At 36.9% G+C, this 24,626-nt stretch overlaps 1 protein-coding gene across 3 annotated transcripts in view; it reads left to right on the forward strand.

Annotated features, from left to right (window-relative positions):
• TBC1D5 (TBC1 domain family member 5) overlaps positions 1-24,626 on the forward strand; it is a 370,590-nt gene that overhangs the window by 209,253 nt on the left and 136,711 nt on the right. For all 3 annotated transcript variants that reach the window (XM_065752695.1, XM_065752698.1, XM_065752696.1), the window contains 2 exons: positions 11,035-11,101; positions 23,199-23,307. In XM_065752695.1, the coding sequence (XP_065608767.1) occupies positions 11,035-11,101; positions 23,199-23,307 (176 nt within the window). The remainder of the gene's footprint in view (positions 1-11,034; positions 11,102-23,198; positions 23,308-24,626) is intronic.

Genomic DNA, 24,626 nt, shown 5'->3' on the forward strand with positions numbered 1-24,626 from the left:
ATCCTATTACTGTGTAAAATAATCATCAGCCTTTTAGAAAATTTGAATACAACTGTAGTCAACAAGAAAAATCTAGTCATACTGATCTAATTTTGAAGTCTTGTAATGCTTATAGCTTCAAATACTTTGTACTTGCATCCTTAGTTCCATTTTGAAGCCCCCCCAGGGCTTTACCTAGTCATTGGCTTCACAGGAGGGTAAGAAAGAAGAACAGATATCTGTCCCATGATGTATTTTATACTTCTGCCTGGAAAAGTTTTATGAGGAATTTTTCTCAATACCTACAGCAGTGGGATTGTTGTTCTACAGCCTACCCTACATTATAGAGAATAGAAACATTTTGTCATTCTGGTTGTCACTTAGATATATTTTTATATTCTGACGTTGCTGTGGACTTTCATCTGTTAGACATCTAGAGCTTGCTGCTATGCATATATGTCTTTGCTCTTCAAGTTTTTCCAGATCTGTCATTTACAAAATGCATCTGCTTTTGCACCAGCAAAGTACACAGTTGGTGCTCTCCAATTAACTAAGGCATGATTTAAAATAATTTTGATTAACATCTAGAGTTTTCGTTATGTTTTGGCATATTTTGATTTGACAGTTTAAGAGCCCTAGCTCACTATTTCCTTTATGCAATTCGGTGGCATTTTTTTCCACCAGCAAAATTTATAAAAAATGTAGAGTCCTGCTCCATTTCAAGGTCCTCTGAGGTATGGGTCTACTGGATACATAATGTATTCTGAGAATTAGCAACCTTAATTAGACAGCCTCATATTAGGAACCAAGAGCTTCCTGTCATCATCTTATACAGCCACACTATACAAAGCTAGGTGGTTTTAGGCTCAGGATTCCTTTTATGGTGCAAGTTCCTCCTACACTGTGGATTTGATTGGCATAAGGGCTGGTCCATTCAGAGTGGGAGGTTGTTGGCTTTCTTCAGACTATTTTCCTCAAGTGTGCCACATATTAATTCTATGATAGGGTGAAGGTATCTTAGCTTCTTAATTGTTTTACTGTGAGCTATGAATGTCTTATGTTTACAGTTTGTTATTGATGGAATATCTCCTTTAAGTTTTACCCACATAACTTTAAACTCTGACTCAAGACTGTGTTGCTTCTTCAAAATCATTTGCATAATAGGCTTTCTGTTGTGTTACAAATGATAGGTAGAGGAAGTAAAAACCATATGGATTTCCAAGGTGTCACGTTCATCTTCAAATAAACCATTGGTAATCTCTTCACTTTTTTGTGTTTGTGCATAATAAATCCATGTTAGCCTGTTGGCCCTACTGAAGTGACTGAAGCAATTGTGTGAGAGCCTTGAGAAAGGGTGGAACTGCTGGTGTCAGTGTCCTGGAGCCCTCCTGCGGCTCCCAGCAATGCAGAATGGAGCTGTATTAAGGGGGAAAGCAGCGAGCAGTGCCTCTGTTGTAGCTCTGGGTGGCTCAGGAGCTGGCTGCTTCCACTTGTAAGATCGCAGTGTTTGACAAATGTTAATGCATTGCCTGCATCTCTGTGACAACTTCATAACATCAAATTTCAGATGTGTTTTCCTCAGAGCTGAAACCAAGAGCTGAGATTCTGACTTGTGGGGATAGTGCCAGCCCCTCCATGGATGCTAAGCAGCTCCTCTGCTTTAGGTCCTTATATACCCACGTTTTCCAAGCTGCTGTAACGTAGCTTCCTTTAACAGGAAGCTGCAGAGAAAGCAAAAATTCTTCCAGTTCTTTTTTTAATCTCTGGTCCTGTTTGCCATGAAATCCTCTGACCAAGTGCAGGAGGTGAGGCTGCATGTTACCACTGTGTGGCTTCCTAGCCAGGCTGGCTTTCCTCCTGATAAACCCATTCTTTTCAGATGAAAAGCTGGCTTCTGGTTGAAAGGGCAATTCTGTTTTAATATAAGAGCACTTAATCCCTTCTCATTTGTCTTATACTATCATTTAATCTTGACAAAACAGCAGTGTTTGAAAACTTCTACTCCATCTTTCTCGGCTCTGTTTTTTTTCCTAGGCTCAATGGATTGTGCAGCATTGCTTCTGAATATGAAAATCAAACTGTGCTTGCGTATAATTTATTATCCTAAACAGACGGATTTCATCTATCTATAAGATACAAATGTGGTTAAAAATAGGATGTAATTGAAGTAAATTAAAGGACAGTAGTAGCCTTCAAACAATAAAGAGGTGGTATGTTTTTCTTATTGTCAGTGTAAATGGTCTCTGGAGACTACCTTTTTACACTGATTGTGCATGTCTAAGATTAAGCAAAGCTGTATGACCAGTGCTATCTCAGGAGGATGCTGAGTCATTAACTCATGTTTATTGCCTCTTGCCATCTTTAGATTATTGCAATTTATAGCTCAAAGGCCTTTTAGGCTGTTTATAAGTTAAAATTAGCTAAATTCTTCTGGATACAAGTGATAAGTCACTTGGCATTTATATATCATGGAATATAAGTTCCTAGTGATGATTCCAGACTGCTTCTAAGATTTGTTTTTTTTCTGTGCAAAGTCTAATTGTGGTACTTGTCCCTACTTGTATATTTTACTCTGTCGTCTGTTTTGCTAGGTCTGCTGTTTGCTATTTTGTTATCAGTATGTGCCCATAAAGAATTTATTGAAGTTAGACATTATATTATTTATTAAGGCATCCACTTCAACCACAGTACAGTAAAATGTTTGTCACATTTGATGATGACCTAGGAGCTTGTTTGAATTATATACTGTAAACGATCAGCAGTGCTAGGTAGCAGATACAGACTGCAGTACAGAGCCTGTGAACAGAAGTGGGCATAATATGCAGTTAGACCAAAGACAGGTGCACTGCGAAAAACAAACACTGAAAATAACATCTGAAGAATCATGTTTTACCTTATCCTGTGGGGTTGTTTTGTTTTGTTTTGTTTTTTTCTTTTACCAGTCTAATTGCTGCTGGTAACAAAATCAGTCCAGGCATTAATGGGCTAAATGTTTCTTGACTTCAGTGGAGTTGCATTTGCTTATATAAGCTAGTATTGTGCCTTTCCTACTGATTGGGAAGTAAAGCTCTTTTTCCCTGTTATGCACATTTTAAGAGTTTGTATCACACTTAAATCTGCCCTTCCTATCATGCTCAAAGAGATTCTGTTAAAGCACCTCTGGATGTAAATTATTTAAGGTATTAGTACATAACAGTCACCTGAGAGCTCTTATCAGGCATTCCGATGAATTACTTCAGTGGTATTAGTAAAATTACTTATTCTATGTATTTTACTGTTTTACTTGAGAATGCAGTGGATAGTTCAGTTTATTTTAGTAAACACGGAAGCTCAGAAGCTTAATCAGGAAACTGAATGTAATAAATAAGTGCTTTGAAGATATTTACTGTTATTTTAAATTGAGCTGCAAGGGACTACATTCCTTAAACACTGACGCTATGTTCTAATTTTGAAATCAGTCAAATGGAGTTTTATATACTCTTTCCCATCCACTGTTGTTCACACATACATTTTGCATTTGAAAAAGTGGTACGTAAATGTAGAGGCTAACCTAATGACAGGGCTGGTGTTATGATTTGTGAACGCTCAGAATCAGTTTCACTTAAAATGGAAACCTTCTTATTTCTGTATGTCTTTATTTAAACTGAATTGCATTGATAAAATTATTCCAAACAGAGTTTTTGCCTGGAGAATACACAAAGTTCACTCGTGTAAGCATATCCACATATGCAGTTGTGATTTGATATGCAAAGATCATAGAAGATGCCACTTGATGGTTGTAAATCATAAATCAGCAATCCAAAAGACACCAGAAATGACTGGGCTGGAGCAACATGCAATGCAAGATATTCTTATTATGTCTGTAAGTTTTTGTTCGTAACAGCAAACCAAGTGTCTGCCTATCATATTGTTCAACAGCTCTGCTGCCTTTCTGTAGGGCTAAAACAGGCTTTGATTTTGCACCTTTGTGTCAGTGTTGCTTGCTTACTTTCAAATGTCACCAGCTTTCACTATTACAAAATTAGCATATGTGCGGGTACTCCATTGTGTTTTATGTTTGTGTTCCTGTCCTAACTTGTATAAGCTTGAAGAGGAAAAAAACATCATTAATGCTTAGTATATTTTTATACTTATTTCTAAGCATAATCAAATGAAATATTTCACCCCGCGCAAGACTTTTGTACTTCTAATCATAAAGTCCTACAGCTGATTATCAGTAAGGTCTGCTAACTAGTACAATGTATCATTTTATATTTAATTCCTAGCAAATATTTTAGGGCACGGTAGTTGGAACTGAAATGCTACCTGAATAAATGTTTGTACCAGGCACCGTGTGCTTTGGACATCCGTACGTATTGCTAAATCAGTATGAAACAAAGGGCAGAAAGTCAAGTTTGCACCTGAAAGACTGCTCGCCAAGTTGCATCATATTTGTTTTGGAAAACTTCAGGAACTTGTTCAGACTGAAATGTTCTTCAACTTTCCAACCTAATAATTATTTTATAAATATCAGAAGTGCAGTGCACTTAATTCTTTAGCTGAAGGCATTATTTTCAGTTTCTGTACACTGCTTCAAGCTTGCTCCATTTAATCATTTTAAAAGCTTATTTGGTGCAAATTGAATTTAACACTGTAGTTGCAGGGGTGTTATGTAAAAAGTCCGAGAGATCGCTGCTAGCAAAGGGTTTGTTGCACAGCAGATGAGCTCCAAAGCTGCAGCAGAGAAGAATCATCCTAAACTCTCCAGCACCCTCTCTTGACGCAATGCAGCAATGCCGTGTGCAGCACTGCTTTATGGCCAGGAAATCTATCAAAAGACGTAACGGAGAAATCAACAGCCCCGCTACATTTTAGTTTTTACAGATCTAGTTTATGTAGCTAAATCTTAATTTACCTTATGTTTGGGGATTCGTTTTCTTTTTCTTTTTATTTCTTCTACTGCCGTTCTGGTCTATGCAGTGAACCCAAATCAGAAAGCTTCAGTCATCTTACTCTTCTTGTATTTTTATTTTTATTTTTATTTTTATTTTTTTTGCTGCAGAGATCCTGAAGACTTTCCAAACTGCATATTTGGTGCAGTCAAAATGCAAACGGTCTGTTCTTTTGTAAACCCTTCAATCGTCAGACTGCTCTCTTTCAAAATAGTAGAGGAGCCTGGAATCGCCCATGCTAAAATTAAGAATTTATAACTGTATGGAACAGATGTTTTCGTAAACATTTGCTATAATTAATTTCAACTAGGGGATTGAAGGAACAAAGCAGTTTTTCCCTCTTCAAAACTTTATTGCCTTTTCCCCGTACAGCAAACTCAGAAATCTTAGCTTTAATATTGTTAATGAAAGAAATTTACTCTTCTGTTTGGTTTTCATTGTGAAAAAGGAAAGCTTAAAATGAAGAAGATACTGACCTTTGGAACAATGGACAGTTATGCTGAATTTCAGACATTGCGTATAAAGAATTAAAACACAGACCGTATGTCTTGAGGTGCTCATTTCTGAGACTAAAACTGTGTTGTCAGTTGTCAAAGATTCCTACATATTAGAATAAATTTTATGCCGATCACTTTGATGAATATGTATCTGTGGAGTAAATAGTACGAAGGAGTTTTATGTTTGAAGAGTTGTGAACCTTGATGTTAGGAAAAGGAAAAGGAGTCTCGTGGCATTATATATAGTTTTAATGCATAGTAAAATGCTTATTGTATGTTGATTACCCCTTTATACTCACAATAAAGGTCTGCAATCTGTTAAGCAGTTTTTTTTTGTTTGCATTATATGAGAAAAGCATTTTGACTAAAATTATTCTTCCATATTTGTATTGTCACTAGTTTTTCAGAGATACTGCTTGAAATGTATATAGATTAGGATTCGAATTTTGGTGCTGTTGTGAAGAAGTAAAAAATACCCCTACATTATTCTTCTGTTTGTACCAGTTTCAATATATCAGATAAACATCATCTTGGGAGGGAAAAAAAAATGTTTAAAGTTTTAAAATAAGCACGGCTTAATTGTTTTGCACCTGAAAGAACCGGTGCAGCTGCAAGGATTTTTTGAGCAAAGTAGAATTCCTGACTGATCTGTCATCTATAAAGTGTGCAAAGAAAAATAGGTAGCTGTCATTAAAATTACATTTCAGCTTTCAATAACCATTTAATGAGTAGCGTAATTATATAAGTATGGTACCTCAAGTACTTCACTCAATAATTAAAAATAATCTCATCTTTAAAGTGAAAGCGCTATAATTATTATTTGACTTAACCAGGACCACTGTTATGATCTCCAGTGGCACCTCAGATTGTTCAAAGTGGTTTTGAAAGTATAAATTAAAATTGGATAAATCATTAAATTATTAAGCTTTAAATATCTGAAAATGAATGTAGCATGGAATTTGGAAGTCATGTTGCAAGAACTGACAATCTTAGAGTGCAAGCATCTATTTGTGTTAAAATTTTCCTTGTCTTTAATCATAAAACACCACATTAATGATTGGGTGCTTTATATCAGTTTGAACCTGAATTTTCACAATTGTTAAATACCATTTTTAAAGAAGACTTCAGATTAGAATACAAAATAAATATTAGGCAGAGTGCAAACGGCAGCGAAGAGATTATATCCATTATGATACTTGTGAGCAGGGAAATGCAGTTTGATTTCCTAAGTGGGATCACTTTTATCACCAATTCCTAAACTGACAGCCATAAAACCCTTTCATAGTTGATATTAGTAAATAGTTTATTACTGTATAAATAGAAATGTGTTGTGTACCCAGAAGTAGTCATGCATGTGTGTACAAAAACATACATACATAGAGAGAAGATATTTTTATATAAAAGCGAGAAGAATTTGGATTTCAATTTTTTTAAAAGAGTTAAATTTTATCCATGAAGGAATTTTACTTAAGCTTCTTGTCTTATACCCTTGGCTGGTTGTGATCTGTTTCCCCAGTCTTCTCTATGAGGAGTCCTGTCCTGGATTTGTGCATCTCATGTAAGACGTCTCTTTTCAGAGGGTTATTGAAGGAGATGATTGAGCAACCTCTGATCCCCACATGGTTCTTTACAAGCTTTTCCACTCGCTGAGCACTAGCCTAAGCTTAAGGTGCTCATTGTGTCTGCTATGTACCCAGAGCCTTTACCTGCTCTCAAAATGAGGGGCTCTACAATGCTTCTTATTGACAGAAGTGCAAGCTATGCACAGTGCTTTGACAAATCTTTTCTTTGGACTGAGGTTATATTATAGCTTATAAAGAATAAAAATACAAAATAGTGTGCTTACTTAAATTAAGTTTCTACTTGTTACAGATTCTACATGTTTTTCGGGTAATAGTCAAAGTGTATTTGGCTTGCTTCTTACTGTGCTTTCATCTATTTTATGTCTATAGTCTCAAACATGTTCTTGAAGAGAAGTTACTGTGGGTAACAAGCCTGTGAATCTAGTACAGTAATAAACATATGATTTACAAATCCTTCTCCATGCATCTTTGAAATCTAAAGAAGATGACATTTGAAATGTTGTTTTTCATTAATGCATCAATTTCTAGTTCTGCTATTTTTCTTGAAACGGCTTCCAGCTGTCTTGTTAGTTCCAAGTCCCAGTTCCCCTTAGCCCTGAGTCTCCATCCAGAAGCAAAGGCAACTGAAATACAGCAATGGAATTGATTTTCTTCCAGCAGAAGGTATGTTCATTTCCAGGCAAGGGAGTTTCTCCAGTTAGATCAGCAGCAAGAAGGATATTCAGAAGGCTTTCAGTTCCTTTGAAGGAATTGCCTTGTTTTATTATTGCATTAAAACCAGTGATTGCTGTAGTGTTGAAAAGATGGGGTCTTCAGCCTTCCTTACTTTAATAATGATGCTTGCTATGGTACTGGATGTTTCCACTCACTTTCCTTTATAAGTATGATAAGTATGATAAGAAATATTTTTACTTTTTACTTTGTTCTCCAGCTATTGCATTTGAAGTTTAGAAACCTTCTTGGGATGGTTGGGACAGGGTTGGCAGAGCATCCTTTGTTTCTTCAGTGGAGCCCTTCCCATTTTTGAGGCTCAGGATCTGAAGATTAATATGATCCTGATTCAATTAACATTTCTAAAGAAGATCATAAATTCAGTTACGAGTATGATGAATCTGAAATTCCTAACTCTTAAGCATGCACCCTAATTTGACTTGAAAGTTGGATTGTTGTCACTGCAGATGCACGTAACCTCCGTATTCCACTGGGAGTTTGCCGTATCTTTGAAACATGAGGCTAAGTGGAACTTCCCTGAGGAGCAGTGATTCAGGGCATGCACTCCCACGGCTTATTGTCATTAGTTAGTGAAATACGTGTCCAATTGTTCTTGTTTATTGCTGACTGTGAAGGCTTACCAGGATTTGCTGGAAAGCCTTTCAGATTACAGTAGGTAAAATTCAAGGAATGCTTTTTTAAGTTAATGAGTACTTTCCACTTTGCAATATCATTTTTAGCAATTGTAAGAAAAGGCATTAAACCATCGTTCAAGATATTATTAACAAAAATATCTGTCTTAAAGGGGATTGAATAAGTGGTAGAAAAGGCCAGTTTACTAATTTGTGTTTCTGAAAGAGCTGAAAGTACATACTCCTGGCTAGTTTTGATAACTGCTGCTAATGATAATATGGAACAGCAAACAGAAGAAACAGTAATTTGTATGAATGAGATTTTTTAATAACAGGTGTACAATTAAGAATGCTGAAGTACTAAAGTGGTCATTTAAAGAAGGGAAATTATTGTGGGATTTTTTTTCTGAGAGAATACTTCAGAATGAAGAATGATACACGTAGGGTTGTTTGTAAAGGACAGCTGACTGCAGGCATGTCCTTTAAGTCTTAGTAGATGTATCAGACCCCAGATATCCCCAAATGTTCCTTGGTTCCTGATGAAAGCAAATACTTCTTAGTATTTGCTTTCATCAGTCCAGTTGATGCTTTAGGCAGGACAAATGGTATAGCAGAAAGATGTTAAAGGCCTTGCATTGTTTGAGATAGTGCTTGAAGTAGGACGATCTTTTTCTCCATTCTTTAAAACATTTCCAGAAGACCTTTTTCAGCATATAAACTTAGCATAGTGCATGAGATTCCTTTTCAGTCTGATTTTTTCCTTTTTAACTTTGAAGCTTTCAGAACTACAGTCTGGATAATGGAGCACAAGAATGCAGCCAAACTCCCAGAAATAAATGTGTGTTCTTATCAGTTCCATAGGTAAATTTCCCAGTCTCTTCTCTGTTTCTCTTCTGGATCTCATGTCATGAAGTATTTACTTATTTTCTCAACATTGTAGGGTGCATTCTGTAACAACAGTGGAAGAAGGTTTTTTCCCAACAGTTTGTTGATTCTAAATGAGTGAAGAGTGAAGGGAGGAATTGGCATTTCATAGTTTTGAAATGCTAGGTGTTAAGTTTCTGAATGGTCACTCTTGGATTACTAATTACAAATCTGGAGTTACAAATCCAAGTAATCATTTTCTGTTTCACACTTAAACAAACAAACACTTTCACACAGCCTTGTCACTAAAGTACAAAAATATCCAAGGTTTCACTAGGGACATGTTCTTTTGGGGGGACATATTTTCTTGGCACATGGGTTCTTACATAGATTTTCAAAGTCACTCGTCAGAAAAAAAGTGAGTAATTTTGATTTTCACAACTTACTGTTTTTATGGGAAATTTGCCACAACAAGTGCCATCTCTGCACACTACGTTTTTTGACAAGGAAGAGTCAGGCCATAAACATAAAGAGAAGTGTGACAGTCATTTTCATAGCCTAAATAGGTTGGAAAAGAACTTCAAGATCGACAGGTCAAACCATCAACCTGACCTAACAAGTCTTATCACTAAACATTAGTGCCACATCTGCATATCTCTTAAATACCTCCATCGACAGGGATTAACTGGGCAGCCCCTTCCAGTCCTCTCTCTTAAGAAATTCTTCCTAAGGTCCATTGTAAACCTCCCCTGGTGCAAACTGAGACCATTTTATTGTGTTCCATCAATTGTTACCTGAGAAAAGGGACCAGATGCTTTTCTTTCCATTTTGCCCTATGAATATAATTTGACTTTATCCACCAAGTTCTGTCACACTCCAAAGACTCAGCAGAGGTGAAACAAGACTCATTCGTAGTTCTGTTGATGGTTCTTAATGGCTTTTATTAATTTCTCCACTCAAGCCTCTGCCTCGTCTACAAACAAAAGCATGACACTGGATGTAATTCTCTTTCTGGACTTGCAGCTGATTGTTTTCTGGTTTAATATGCTAGAAATAGTGTCTTATTGTATCCTGGCATTTTGCTTTGAAGAGAGAGATTGAAAGAACTTAGTAAGCAGAACAGATCCTGTAAAGGTGCATGGTGCTATCTATAAATGCATTAAGGAAATATAGGAGGACATATAAGAATTATTAAGCTATATGCGACAATAAATAGTATAAAACAGGGCACGAATAAATTTTATTTGAAAAGTAGATTTCTTCTGGCTTTTAATAATCCTTCAGTAGAAGCATTTATAACGGAGAAGAAGGACTCCTAGTGCTTGCTTTCTCTCAGCTTCGCTCTTCTATGTATGCTTTTATATCTCAAGACATAAAACCAGATGTTTTACAGACATATTACTTAGGTAATTTCAGAGAAACTTTGAACATCTGCTATGAAAAAAAAATACTGCTGTTACACAGCCAGCTCAACGTTTTTCACAATATAGATGAACTTTTACATTCTTTGTAAAATCATAGTCATTTATTTATGTAGTATAACTCTTTGGCTTTATTCTAGTAAAATTGTGCTTAGTAAGTTGAGAAGGGCCTTGAGTGAAACTTGCAGTAATAGTAAGTCTTAGATTGACAGAACAGTCAGGCTCCAAACTGAACATAGTGGCTAGTTGTTTCTATTGCCTGCTGTAAGAATTTGAAGATGCAAAACTGAGCCTTGACTAAGTAAGTTTTGTCATAAACTGAAATTAACATGCATTAAAATCAATTGTAACACTTGTATTATTTATTATCATGATCTGTGTTATAACAAAGGCTTCTCAATTTTATTTTGTATTAGGAGGATCAAATGAAAACGGAAGCACACACCACACCTCAGATTCTGCGGGAACATTTATTTCTTACAGGTTTGTGATTTTTTATACTAATTTTCTAATTTTAATAAGCTGGAATATAATAAGCAACATAATATATTTAAAGCAAAAGAACAGGTCTGTGTTTTTCAAGACTGTCGTACAACCTAAATTACAACAGTGTATAGACTGAAGATTAAGGATTTAATTAAGAATGATCTAAAAAACTTGCTTTCTATATCATTATTTTTTGAGAAAGTTTTTCAAACCACTCAATTAATGAAATTTTTTGGATGTCTGTAAGCCTAAATTCTTTTTTTCCTAAGGAATTCAGTAAAGTATAAATTCTCAGCTAAGTTAATAGAAGCTATATGTTGAAATCTTTAACTAATCAGGGTCACCTTTCTGGTTTTCTCAAAAAAAAAAAAAAAAAAAAAAAACCTGCATTTGTGGGCAACATGGAACTCTATTTGTTAGTTAATAATATAAAACAAAACCATAGGATTTACTAAATTCTGGGACTGATATTTCAATTCCATTCATAGTAAATACCAGCTAAAGAGGCATAGTACTGAACAGCTTTGCACGGCACTGTCAGCAAGCTTGAGTCTTGTTTGGGTAAATACCAAGGGATGTCTTGTACTTGAAAGCAAAGCAAGGTAATTGGCAGATCTGTAGTTTCATCTTTCAGCCAGCAAAATACTGCCTCTGCTACAAATGCTAAATCTTTGTCCTTGTGACTGATAATTAATAGTAAGATTTGTGCTAACTAGAATTACTGCCTCTGATTTCAATGCTTAAGTATGTAAAAATGAAACAAGCCTACCATCAGATTATTTTGTATTCATTGAAGTAAACTGTGATGAATGGCATCTATTTATTTCCCTGTTTGTAGTCTGCTGTAGCCTGTGCTTCAGAGGGATGGGGCAGGCAGGAGGAACCTGCATGTTTGCCCTGCATTGGCTGTGGATAGGTAGGAGTGTAATATACTCCTTGGCCAGGAATCTGCTCAGTACGAGGTTACCCTCAGGTTGGGATGACTAGTGAAGGACACAAGTGGAGAACTTGTTGCAGACTGGTGACAGATAGCTGACAATAGCAGGGAGAAAGCAGCGTTGCTTTGAAGATGCTAAAAAGACTTTCCATGCTGACCTACAGGAACAGCTAAGAGCTTGATGCAATTCAGACACCCAAGAGAAAGCTTCTGGACTGAGAACAAGGCTGGAAAAAGGATGTGCTTACAGGGATGCATTTGGCCAGTGGAATCCTTGCAATTTTAGCTAGAAAGTCCACGGTTCTGTTTTATGTTCTGATGAAACCTACTTTGGATGATAAAAAAAACCTTTGAGGACAGTTAGGACTTTGATTTTAAGAATACTGTGTTAACACATCCATTTCTGGGTTCTTCCTGAGTCAGTTTTGTGTTGTATGCTGCATAAGTTAGAGAACAGAAATACAGTTTTATTTAAAAGATGGTCACAAAAATACCACCAACAATAATTTCTGTTCTCTTCAGATGAGAAGCCTGCACAGATACAGAGACCATGTGCCGGTTTTGACTAGGAGAGGGTTAATTTTCTTTATGGCTCAAACACTACTATGTTCTGGATTTGTGATGAAAACAGTGTTGATTACACTGGTATGTTTTAGTTGTTGCTGAGCAGTGCTTACACGGAGCCAAGGACTTTTCTGTTTCTCGTGCTGCCCTGCCAGCAAGGATCTGAGTGTGCACAAGGATCTGGGAGGATACACAGCCAGGACAGCTGACCCAGGCTGGCCAAAGGGATATTTCATACCATATGGCATCGTACTGAACCATAAAAGTAGCGGAAAAGAGGAAAAGGCAAGGACATTCACAGTTACGGTGTTTATCTTCCCAAGTAACCATTAGATGCAATGAAACCCTGCTTTCCTGGAAATGGCTGAACATCTGCCTGCCGATGGGAAGAAGTGAATGAATTCCATATTTTCTTTCCTTGCAGGCACAGCTTTTGCTTACTTACTAAGCTGTCTTTATTTCAACACAAGTGTTTTCTCAGTTTATCTTTCCAGATCTTTCCCCCATCTATGTGGGGTGGAATGAGCGAGTGACTGTGGGGCACTTATATCCCTGATGGTGTGGGCAAGCTATGAAGCATCTTCTCAAAAGTAGGCAAGACATAATTTAACCAGGTCAGCAAAAGGAAAAGGTTGAGAGCTCTTCTCTGCCATTAATACCAGGACACTTATAACTGAAAGCTGTTAACTCCAGAGACCAGCACTTGTACCTGTCAAAGTTTGGGGAAGAAGCCAGCTGCAGCTAGACTCTGGTTCCAAGAGCTATGCTGTGGGTCTGGGGCCCTAACCCTCTCATCCTACTCCTGGCACTCACCTGTCATTGAGCTGGTCCAAGGGACAAAACTAGTCCATTTAGGGTGAGCTTTGTGATGATTTATTTCATGGTGTCATCCTGCTGAAAGTTTGACTGAGTACTAGTGCCAGGGGAAGGAAAGCAGCTGGAACATACAGCAAGGAGTAAATGGTTGGACAGAGAATGGCATCATTTCCTTCAGTTAGCCTAAACCATAGCAAATCTCCAGTTGAGTCAGTCTGTCGTTCATTGATGGAGGCTGTGCAGCCCAAGACACTATCAGTGCAGAATCCCGTGGTTTGATCAGGCATAAAACAACCAGACTGTACACTGTGCAACATCTCCTTTGCACTGATTCAGTCAAGTAGCTAATGGGTAATTAATCCAGTGCTGGAGAATTTGATGTTTAAAATTTACTGCCAGTCTCAGAGCTTACACAGATACGCTTATGGATCTGATGCATATATATTTTCAATACTTTTTGAATGTTATGCCTTGTTACTACAGACATAATTAGAACAATTCTTACAGGGCCCTAAACTTACTCCGGTGTTCTAAACCATCTTTAATGCTCCACAAGTAAGTAGAGGATAAAGCTTGCAGTTATATGTCCATATTCCTCAGTCCAAAATGCATATAATAAATAAACACGACGTTGACAGTGAATTCCACTGGAAAATAATCATATTCTGTCAGAGAAGATTACAACACAACTTACAAAACTGAAGTCAATTAACATTTTAAAAGGAGCCCCATATATCACTGCCAGAGTATTATTGTTGCAATTAGAGGCAAGATGATAAAGCAAGATAGTATGGCATGTGTATGTGTATGTATATATGTATATATATACACATATGAAGCGTCTAGCATTTAATAGTTACCAGCTTAGAACTGTTTTTAAGTAATATTACAGTGTTTAAGTTGTGAAATGAATGTTTTCTGCTCAGTGGCAAGTTAACTGCCATCATTCTATGAGACAGGCTGTAAATTTGCTGGTTGAGTTGAATATTGTATTGATAGTTACAATTCTGGGCTGCATGTTATGTAAAAATGAGCAGCTAATATCTTATGAAGGATTAAAAGTGAATCTTAAACTACTTTGAAAGTTAACGATGGTAAATGTATGTTATTTCTTTAAGGAGTCATTAGAGATTTTGATTTAACTGTCAATGAACATTGTTTCAGTAAATTACTCATTTGATAAAACTGATGATAGTCTTGTTTATCCAATGTGTCTCAGTCTACTCTACTTAGAAGAAATTGGCTAGTGGATTTTACTGTAAAAGAGACAAAGCTTTCTTTGGATTTTGATAGATGTCATAATTGCAGAAGGCTAACAGATGCAAATTCTATGAGAATTTTTCACTATTGAAGCTGTTTTAAGGTTGTTTTTTCAGTTTGTTATGGGGAAGAGGGACTTTTTAATACAATGATGTCATCTTAGAGTGTGTGGATCTTGCTTGCGTTGTTCACAGCACAGATTTAATGCTGCTTATGTTCAGATAGTAAGCATTTCCCTCCAGGTCATAAAGTTTTTAAGTAATATAAGTGAAAAGCATGCGTGAGTGGCATGTATTCCTAAATATTCTGCAAGTATGAATGCATCCTGTTAGGTCACAGAGAATTTTCTAATTGGTCGTCTGGTTCTGATGGAAAAGTTTGTGCTCTTGAGATGATGATATATGGAAATGCTTTCAAAAATTAAATATTTAGACATTTCATAACTCTTGCCTTTGAAACATAAGAAACTTATGGAAAATTCAGTTTCAGTGCGCTGTATTATTTCACTGCTATGGATGAAGCCTTGTCTGGATGTGCAAATAGGCTGGACTTTGCCAAAAGGAAAAGAAAAATAGGTGTGCATGTCTAGTTTCAGTATCTGCAATGCAGTGCCACTGGAAAGTAGAAACACTGTCTTTCTCTTGCCTTCCCAAGGGCAGCTGACCTTCTCCTCGCCAAAGAGGTGAACCCCTTGCCAGCACATATGACTACAGACTATTACATTAATCTGTTTAGCCTCAGTACCAGCTGCTTGCATGTTTTTAATTATCTTATTAGATGGTATAACAGTGACCTATGAAATAAAATGAAGGTGAGTATTTTTTAACTTTATTTTACAGGCTATTTTTCTAAATATATTTTAATGACCTAATTATGACTTTTAGGGAGAGCCATTGATGCAGACATTCAATTTGCCTGCTAGAATCTAACATCCCAAGGACACTTATTTTCTTCCAAGGTGGATTTGTACATTAATACTGCTTCCAATAAATATATAGCCTAAGAAAAACTCACTTTTAATACTTGTGTTGGTGCTTTGTGATTCAGAGACTCCTGACTACTATGCTGGCTAATTTCTTACATCTTTGCACTTGTATGTAGATTCAATTTATCCCCCACGTATCAAGATTAAGTTCTTTCCTGTGCAGCTTGAATTCCATGTTTAAACATGCAATGATTGCACAAAGTTGTGGGATATATAGTTAGTGTATATTCTTCATTCTGCTGATATTTAATATCGGCAGCAGGTCTGGTGTAAGAAATACTTTGTTGTTCCATTTTCTTCCCCTGACTTCTTACAGATTCTGCTTACCAGATGTTTTCTCTGTTACTGCAAAAAGGCAATGTGGTCCTGCTGGCTGAGGCACGTTTCTTGTGCACCAGCCAACAACTCCAGGACTGATACTGAGCATACAGAAGAAAGACGGCAAGGGGTGCAAGCTGTTTCTCCTGGTTTGCACCCCTTTCCAAAAGTGGGTGGAGAAACTAGTTTGTCTCCTGTTTGACCTATGGCTTTTCTTACCAGCTGAGTAAGAAGTCACTGCATAGCTTCTGTCCTTATATGCAAAGATGTAGGCAACATATGCCTCCACCTTGCAAAAAATTCTTGTTTTAATTTGATAGGAAACAACCTTTTCCCATCTACGCACACCTATTCTTTTCTTCTTAGTACAAAAGTGCGTTCCTTTATTGTTTTACCTTTAAGATATCCTCATGCTAGTATAAACTATTTTTCCTGAGTTTATATGCTGTGTGACCACACATAATCAAGAGCTAGAAAATGCAAGCTCTTTTTTCTTTTGAGATTTAAAATATTTTAAGATTCAAAATAAAAGGTGAGACACTTCTGTTCTGTAAGGAGAATTCTCAGCACTTACATCTTTCTGCTCTTTCCACAGTGCAGTGGTAAAGCTGGCATCCATCTTTGTTTTGTCTCACCAAGGAAAAATTTTTGGACAGCATCCTGGTTGATGCCATTTACTTGCAAAGAGGTCTTTTCACTAAGTCTATTTTGTCTGAGCCTCTGAAACTCAGAATGACTGTGTACTTATAATCTTTTTCTGGATGTAGTGGTCTGTGCCAGTTTGTGAAGAAGTTTGCAATTCCATCTTGCAGATCTCTTATTTCCAGCAAGAGAACGTGTCTTTTTGTGCTATTAACAGTTTTCCTCCAGAAGTCTTTTGTTTGTTTGTTTGTTTTTTCAAATCCAAGAAGACCGCTGTAGCACCTACTGAGAGCTTGGAAGATTTTCATTTTCTTCTGAATTCTTTCAAAATTATTTTCCTGACTTTTCCTGTTCAGGGGCCCTCAGTGTAAAAGAATTTTTCCATATATCTAACCTAAATCTATCCTTTTTGAGTTTGAAACCATTTCCCCTTTTTCTGTTACCACAGACCCTGCTAAAGAGTCTGTCTCCTTCTTTTCTGTACCTCCCCTTTGATACTGAAAGGCCGCTATCAGGTCACCTTGCATCCTTCTCATCTTCAAGCTGAACAGCCCCAGCTCTCTCAGCCTGTCATCATAGGAGAGGTGTTCCATCCCTTGGGTCATTTTTGTGGTCCTCCTCTGTGTGTGCTTCAACAGATCTGTGTCTCTTCTATACTGAGGACTCTGCATCTGGAAGCATTACTCCGGGTGAGGTCTCACCATCACAGAGTAGAGGGGCACCCTCAGCCTGCTGGCCGCGCATCTTTTGATGCAGCCCAGGATATGGTTGGCTTTCTGGGCCACAAGGACATATTCTTGGCTCATATCCAGCTTGCTACCCACCCAAGTCTTTCTTGGCAGGGCTATGCTCAATCCTTTCATCCTCCAGCTTGTATTGGCAGTGAGAGTTGCCTTGACCCAGGTGCAAGACTTCCCCTTGGATTTGTTGAACCTCATGATGTTCACCTGGGCCCACTGCTCAAGCCTGTCGACATCTCTCTGGAAATATCATCCCATCCCTCTTGTGTACCAACTTGGTGTTATCTGCAAACTAGCTGAGGGTGCACTCAGCCTCATTATCAGTGTCACTGATTAAGATATTAAGGAATATTGGTCCCAGCATCAACACCTGGGGGACACAATTCATCACTGATCTCCATCCAGACATTGAGCCACTGACCACCACTCTCTGGACTAAATCCTGCAGCCAGTTCTTCATCCATTGAACAGTCTACCCATCAAATCCATATCTATCTAACTAGGAGAAAAGGATGTTATGGAGTACCATGTCAAAGGCCGTAATGAAGTTCAGGTAGTTGACATCAGGTGCTCTTCCACTGTCCATTGATGGAATGTCACCATCATAAAAGGCCACTAGGTTGGTCAAACATGATTTGCTCTCTCTGGAACCAGGCTGATTCTCCTGTATGAGAGCTCTGTCTTCCATGTTCCTTAGCATTGCTTCTACAAAGTATAAACAAGACTGGGGTTAGAAGGGAGGTGTTGTCCCCATTCATGACCCATGCCAGAGATGAATGAAAATGAAGTTTGGAGTGCAGAGTTCTGTGCTCGATGCACTGCTGCTACAGGTAGAGTCCTGCTGACTGCAAAGACTTGTGTCTCTTCTCTGGGCTGCACTGCACACATGCAGTCAGCTTCAGTAATGTTAAGTTTTTGCTTATGTTAAGGAAATGATTTTTTCTTTCTTTATCCAAACCTTTCTTACTCTATGTCAGCCAAAATTAGGTGAAACCTTAAAAGTTTAGAAAACTTGGCCTTTGAATTTTGAGCCTCCCAGCAGTGCAGCTATGAAGAGCAACAGAAAAAAAAAATGTATATTTTCCAAGCAGCACAATAAGCTTTCACTTGAAAGCATTCAAGTAGATTTTCTGGGTATCAAATATAAATCTATGTATTTCAGGAATGTTTCTGTTTTAGAAACTTTCTGCTTATTACTTGATACTACATTTCAATTGCTTTTTTCAGGTTTTTTATAGAATAAACTCTGCTTTCATTACACTCCTGGCTTTTGCTTCACTTTTTTCTAAAATGTTTTTTATGGCCTAATAAATAACATGAACTATGCATGCTTCTTGGATGAATGCAGCACGTTTGAACAGTGCTATTGCCTGTGATTGTAGATACTCCATTCACTTACTGATGTTCCTATCAATAAAGACCTCTTATTGCAAAACATAACATGATAATTAGAGGTCTTGCCTTCTTTGTGATGACCTGTTCATTAGCCTGTTGCTTCATTGAGTGCTTCTCAGGAGCTGAGTTTGGGTCTCACCTTTTTTAAAGTATATTCAGAAGATAAATACATAAGACGAAATAACTATACACACTGTATAATGTAGCTGTCAGGAACTGGTTTCCTCATTACCTGTTGTTTCACATGAAATTTAAGTAATCATGGCTAGTAACATTTAGCCAATAGGCCCTAGTCCTTGCAGTCCCAGGATGTAATCTTTATTCTTTTCACTGGCATAGATTTTAATTCAATGTTCTTGTTCCTCATTTACATTTCTACATTTTTATGAGTTTTAGTGTCTTCCCTGGTGTTTGATGTTGTTTGAACATCACAGTGCAAAAATATTTTTTATACTAGTGTTAAACTTTGGACGAATCTGCATTTGTATGCATCAGCAGCTTTATTTCATATATCTGTACATATAGACGTTAGCTGGCGTTGTTTGCCGGAATATCTTTGCTGTAACAATTTTCCTCTTTTGTCATTCTTCCTCTCCTCAAAAGACTATTTATTTTATAATGAGCAGAGTGGACTAAGGTTGTATTCTACATATCTGTCATTGTTGTATAGGTTTTACCATTATGCGTCAGATTCAAATTTAGCAGAAGTCCTTGAGGCTGATATATTCCACTATAGGCTCTCAGTGGACGAATGTCTTTGTTACCTATACCCCAAAACTCCCACAGCTCAGCATTGCCTTAGTAAAACTCCAGGAATTATTATTCCAAAATTGTTTTCTAGGCTTCTGGTTCCCTTCCTTACAATGTGTAGTCAGACAGTGACACTTCTCTTCGAAACCATCATATTTTTTTTCCTCAAATCTAATGGTTTTAATTGTCTTAACAACTATTATAGCTCTAAAATATATCCTAAGACATATCCCATTGGAAAGAATGAATAATCCTGTTGGAAAGAAAAGAATAAATGTAATATGGTTTGCTGGGAGATAAATCTCATTTCTTAAAAGCAAAAATGTATGTGTGCTAGAGCAGACCTGAACATAAAATTCTTTCACAGACAGACTCAAACTCTACCATGCTTCTGGTAGAAATGTGTGCGTCAGGAGATGAGAACTATGAAAAAAACCTTGTAGAACAAATCTGCAGCCTTCATCCCCTCCATTTTGCTTGCTTTCTCATCTAAATAATCCAACTGTCTCAATAAATATTTTACATTGGACTTTCACTGCATAGATGCACTACATGAAATTCAGTTTTTTAAAGGAACATTAATCTAATTACTTTTTTCCCCCATAGGTCGTACATTATTAAGAGTTTACAGTATGCACCACAGCCTATTAGACTGCATATCTAAACATGCGAGAATGTAAAATAAAAGTATATACAAAAACCAGAAAACAGTAAGATTTATATCTGCCTATATTTTAATTGTGCAGCTTAAAGGTGATAATATAACACGAGATTATGCATTTAATTTTTTAATTTGTTTAGAAACGATTGCATGTTCTTATTCACAGTTTAAGTTGCTCCAACTGGCTCTAGGAGTCTGTCACTTCAGTGAAGGAAATGGGATGTGGTAGGCTTGATTTGTGGTCTTTATTGCTCACTTCCCTGTGACCAATGAGATTTCTACGAGCCTGGGTTAGTTTTCAGAGCAGGCCCCTATCATTTCTGAAATTATTCTTTTAGAATTGAAAGCTTGTTGATATTGCACGGTGTTGCCATTATTAAAACAGTCTCTAAAATTAGGAGGTTTCATTTATTACCCTTAATTCAAAATATTTGAGAAACAAATTAGCGAGTGCTCTTCAGAAAGGATTTTAGATATCATTTAGCTTTCCTAAAACTGAGGCAGATTCCAACTTTTATTTACATAAAAGTCTTTTTTTCTGTCACATATAACTTTTCAGTTATCCCAGCAGCCAAGGCAGGATGGAGAGGAGATATAATCTTGCCAAATTTCTTTTGGCTGTTTTAAATGTAATTTTGTTCAAAATATGTTTGGAATTGCATTAGAAGTTTCTTTAAAAAAGCATAGTGTCATCTGCACTAATACAATTTAACAAGTGTTGAAATTACTGCATAACAGTCACTCTCAGCAGTTGGTGGAAAAAAATAACCTTTAGAGCTTTTTTTCCGTTCCATCCTCTCTGTTTACAGTTATGCTGGTTCAAACTTTTACTGACTGAGCTGACATTCCAGTATTTTGAATGACTTTGTAGAATGTGGTCCACTTTTAGAACAATGTGAATAACCTCAGAATTCGACCTATTTTGCACATAGGGAAATGCATCACTCTCAAAGCACTGCTACCTTAGGGAGGCAGCTTGGCAGAAGTTATAATGGCCAATGATGCTACAAAATTTACAGTGGCAAATGAAGAATATTATAGATGATAGAAACAGGAGGGTTATTTAGATGGGCATAATATACTGTAGTTACTGAAGTATAAATGACTATCAAAGAAAGGGCCAGATTTTTCTCAAGCTGTGTCTGCTATATACCATACGCTGTATTTAAAGGAAGCAGAATTGTGGTAAACAATCATAGGCAGCTCAGTGCAGAAGACTGGGATGTATAGGAGATACAGAAGGAGTGAAATGAGTGGAGAGGCTTTCTGAATACAGAATAGGGGATGTGGTAGCAAGTAAGTTGCCCCACACTACTGTAGTTACTAGCTGCTATTTTAGTCGCCTGGGAATATTGGTAGCAAAAGCTAAATGCAGCCTTAACTCCTGCAAGCTAGCCCTGCTTCAGTCATCTTTGTTCTTATTCCAAGTACATTTACTTTTCAGTTAATTAATAGTTATTAATCAAGGTCTGGAAATAACAACCATAGTTTAGAAAATTGTAGAATCATAGAATCCCCAAGGTTGGAAAAGACCTGCAAGATCATCTGGTCCAACCATGATGGTCCTAGCTGAAAGGTGATGGTGCATTCACGAGTACAAGTGTAGTCCTATCAGAGATGGTGAATTTCCTCCTGTCTCAGAGGAGCAGGATCATAATGGTATGATCCATTCTCCAACTACTCCCAGCAACTGTATCTTAGAATTCTTTTTCAGAAACTGCACAAGTTCTACCTTAAACAAGGTTTTAAAAATGTCCTCCTCACAACTCAGCGTAAAAGGCTAGAAACTATCTAAATTTAGCTTGCATATGTTTAGGGCAGTTTTTAAAGCAAGTAGTTGTTACTATTTAGTGTAACCTATCCTGTGACTTTAACTGCTAAAGGAAGACATTAAACTGGTGAGATCTTACCCTGGAGTCACAATAGTAGTTTCCCTCTTTCTGGTTTCATTTGGTCTCCCAGGGAGAAGTAATAGTCTCCCTTGTGACAGTCAGAGAAGGAGATGTTCACCTTAAGGACATGCAATGAAAATAAATCAGAAACACATTTCCTTGCACATAGCCTAGCTCTTTCCATTGCAGTTGCCATTAGAATTTTAGAGGGGATGCAGGATGTCTGTAAGCAAGTCTTGGGCTACCAGGACCATCGTGTGAGCTTATCGTGTGTTCTTGAGATTCGTTTCAGTAGAAGGTGCAGGAAATATAGATTTAATTCTTTTATTCAAACTCAGTAGATGGTTTGGGACAATTAATTTCCAATTGTTTCCCAGTAGAACAGATTTACTTGTATATTAATGAGGCACAGGTGTTAGGCCCCTGGTGCCTGCATGCCTGGGAGGCATATTTAGGTTGTTTATCTAGTCAGCCATAGGTACTGCAAGGTACTCAAGCTTGCCTTTAACAGTTTATACAGTGAAGCTTTTTAATTTTTTGATGTTTTTTTAAATTTGCTAGCACCTGTTAAAATTTTAAAACTGATCATGTAGAAAGAAGTAGGAGTGATTTCAATAGTAAATAGCACTAAATGTTAAAGAAAGTCATCTTCTATTATGCTTAACTGCCCAGCTTGACATTAAGAAGAAAAGAAGGTTCATTTAAGCAAATATGTCATGTGAGGAGCTAATACAGTCAACAGTACACTTTTCTGTTGCATATTTTTGGAATAGGTACTTCTTTGTCTAGAGCTGAAACAAGAATGTGCTTATATTAATATTCATTTTTCTTGTTTATTCACTGAACTGCAGTACCAACATTTTAGAGGAAATGGAATAGCCTCCATAGACATTATGAATTTCAGTAGCTGGCATAATTATAGCGATCTACATATTCATTAAATCCAAAGAAGAAATGTGTCCAAAAAGACAGCCATGCGTTTAGAAATGGTACACAACTAAATATATACATTTTAAAAGAGTTACTTTCCTCTCCTTATCCAAAATCGTGTAGTGTCATATAGTCCTTAAATCAGCTATTGCTTTTTTTTTTTTTTCTTGTGTAAATGTTCATTCCTTTTGCTTTTGCACACAGTAAAGAATGGGAAGAACTATTTGTAAACAACAATTACTTGGCAACTATACGGCTGAAGGGGATTAATGGGCAGCTGAGAAGCAGCAGGTTCCGTAGTGTTTGCTGGAAGGTAAGAAGAGAAAATATTTATTTACAGTTTGTGGTTGCAATATATCAACACATTACCTGATGCGCTGGAAGATTATTGATGCAAAGAATCATGAATTTTCCAGGGGATTTCATCCCAATGTTTTCCTCCTCATTTTTGTAATTCATAGGACATTTGCTAATCATATTGAGTTGCCTTAAAGCTGAATTGTAAGTGATAGCAAAAGATTCCTTGGAGACTATCTTTGTATTGGGTGGTATCTTTAAAATTGAGTGCTGCACAGCCATCCCTCCTGTCAGTGTACTTTGAAACCGTGAAATGGAAGTAAAAAGGTTTGTCTCAGGATTTACGTTTTGTGTTATGGAACTTTGAACTCCTTTAAAATCAGTTGGATGTTTCTCCTCGAAACTTTTTCCCAGATAAATGAGAAAACGGGGACCAATCCCTCTTTTAATGACTGGAGAGGGAAGGCAGAAACAACAAAGATCCTTAGAGGTTCCTCACTACATTTTTCAGAAGTTGCAGGGTAAGGTAGAGAGAAATAAAGCAAAGTAGCACTGAGATGCTGTGTAATGTCCAAAAGAGCTGTGTTGCACTGCATCTGTTTCTTCTCGTGCCTCTAAATTTAAAGGCCTTAACTCAGAAACTCAAACTAACAGAAGAGTTAAGTCCCTCACTATCCACTGTTTAAATCAGGGAGTGGTTTTATTCTAGAAATGAGACTGGTTTTATTTGCACATCCTGTTAGGTTTTAGGGCTTTCTTTGAAATCGCTTGTTCTGAAGATACCATCAATGCTTTCATTAATTTCTGAAATACTTAAAATATTTTTAGAAATTTGGAAATGCTTTTTTTTTTTGGTCAATATTTTCTGTTTCATAACCCGTCATAATATGTACATGAAGGCATATTTAAAAAAACATTCTACTTTTCTTGATTTTATATGCAATTAAATATTATTTTCCAATAGATGTCTTTCTAGCCTCATTTAAACCAAAATCTGAAAGAATTGAGATGTAGATATCCTCAAGGATTTTTTGCACAATTAAATTTTTTACGTTTCTCACAGAATTGTAGAATGTATTTCTTTTATATAGACTAAGATTTTCACTTTCCTCATTTCTTAGGTAGAGTCTACCTCTTAGTTTCTGCTCAGCATTCATGCTTGTTTTGAGGCATGTTGCATCAGTTCCTCAATGTTATGTAAATAGCCCAGAGAATTATATACTTATTTTCATCCCTTCTTTGCATTTTGTTTCTGCCTTGGGAGTCATAGTTAACTGTACTGGAGTGGCTACACCTTACACAGCTTGAGTTTGTGGTTTCAATAATATCTAATGC

Source organism: Cyrtonyx montezumae, unplaced genomic scaffold (genome assembly GCF_038088225.1).
Source record: "Cyrtonyx montezumae isolate F1298 unplaced genomic scaffold, pur_monq_1.0 scaffold_8, whole genome shotgun sequence".
Taxonomy (NCBI): domain Eukaryota; kingdom Metazoa; phylum Chordata; class Aves; order Galliformes; family Odontophoridae; genus Cyrtonyx; species Cyrtonyx montezumae.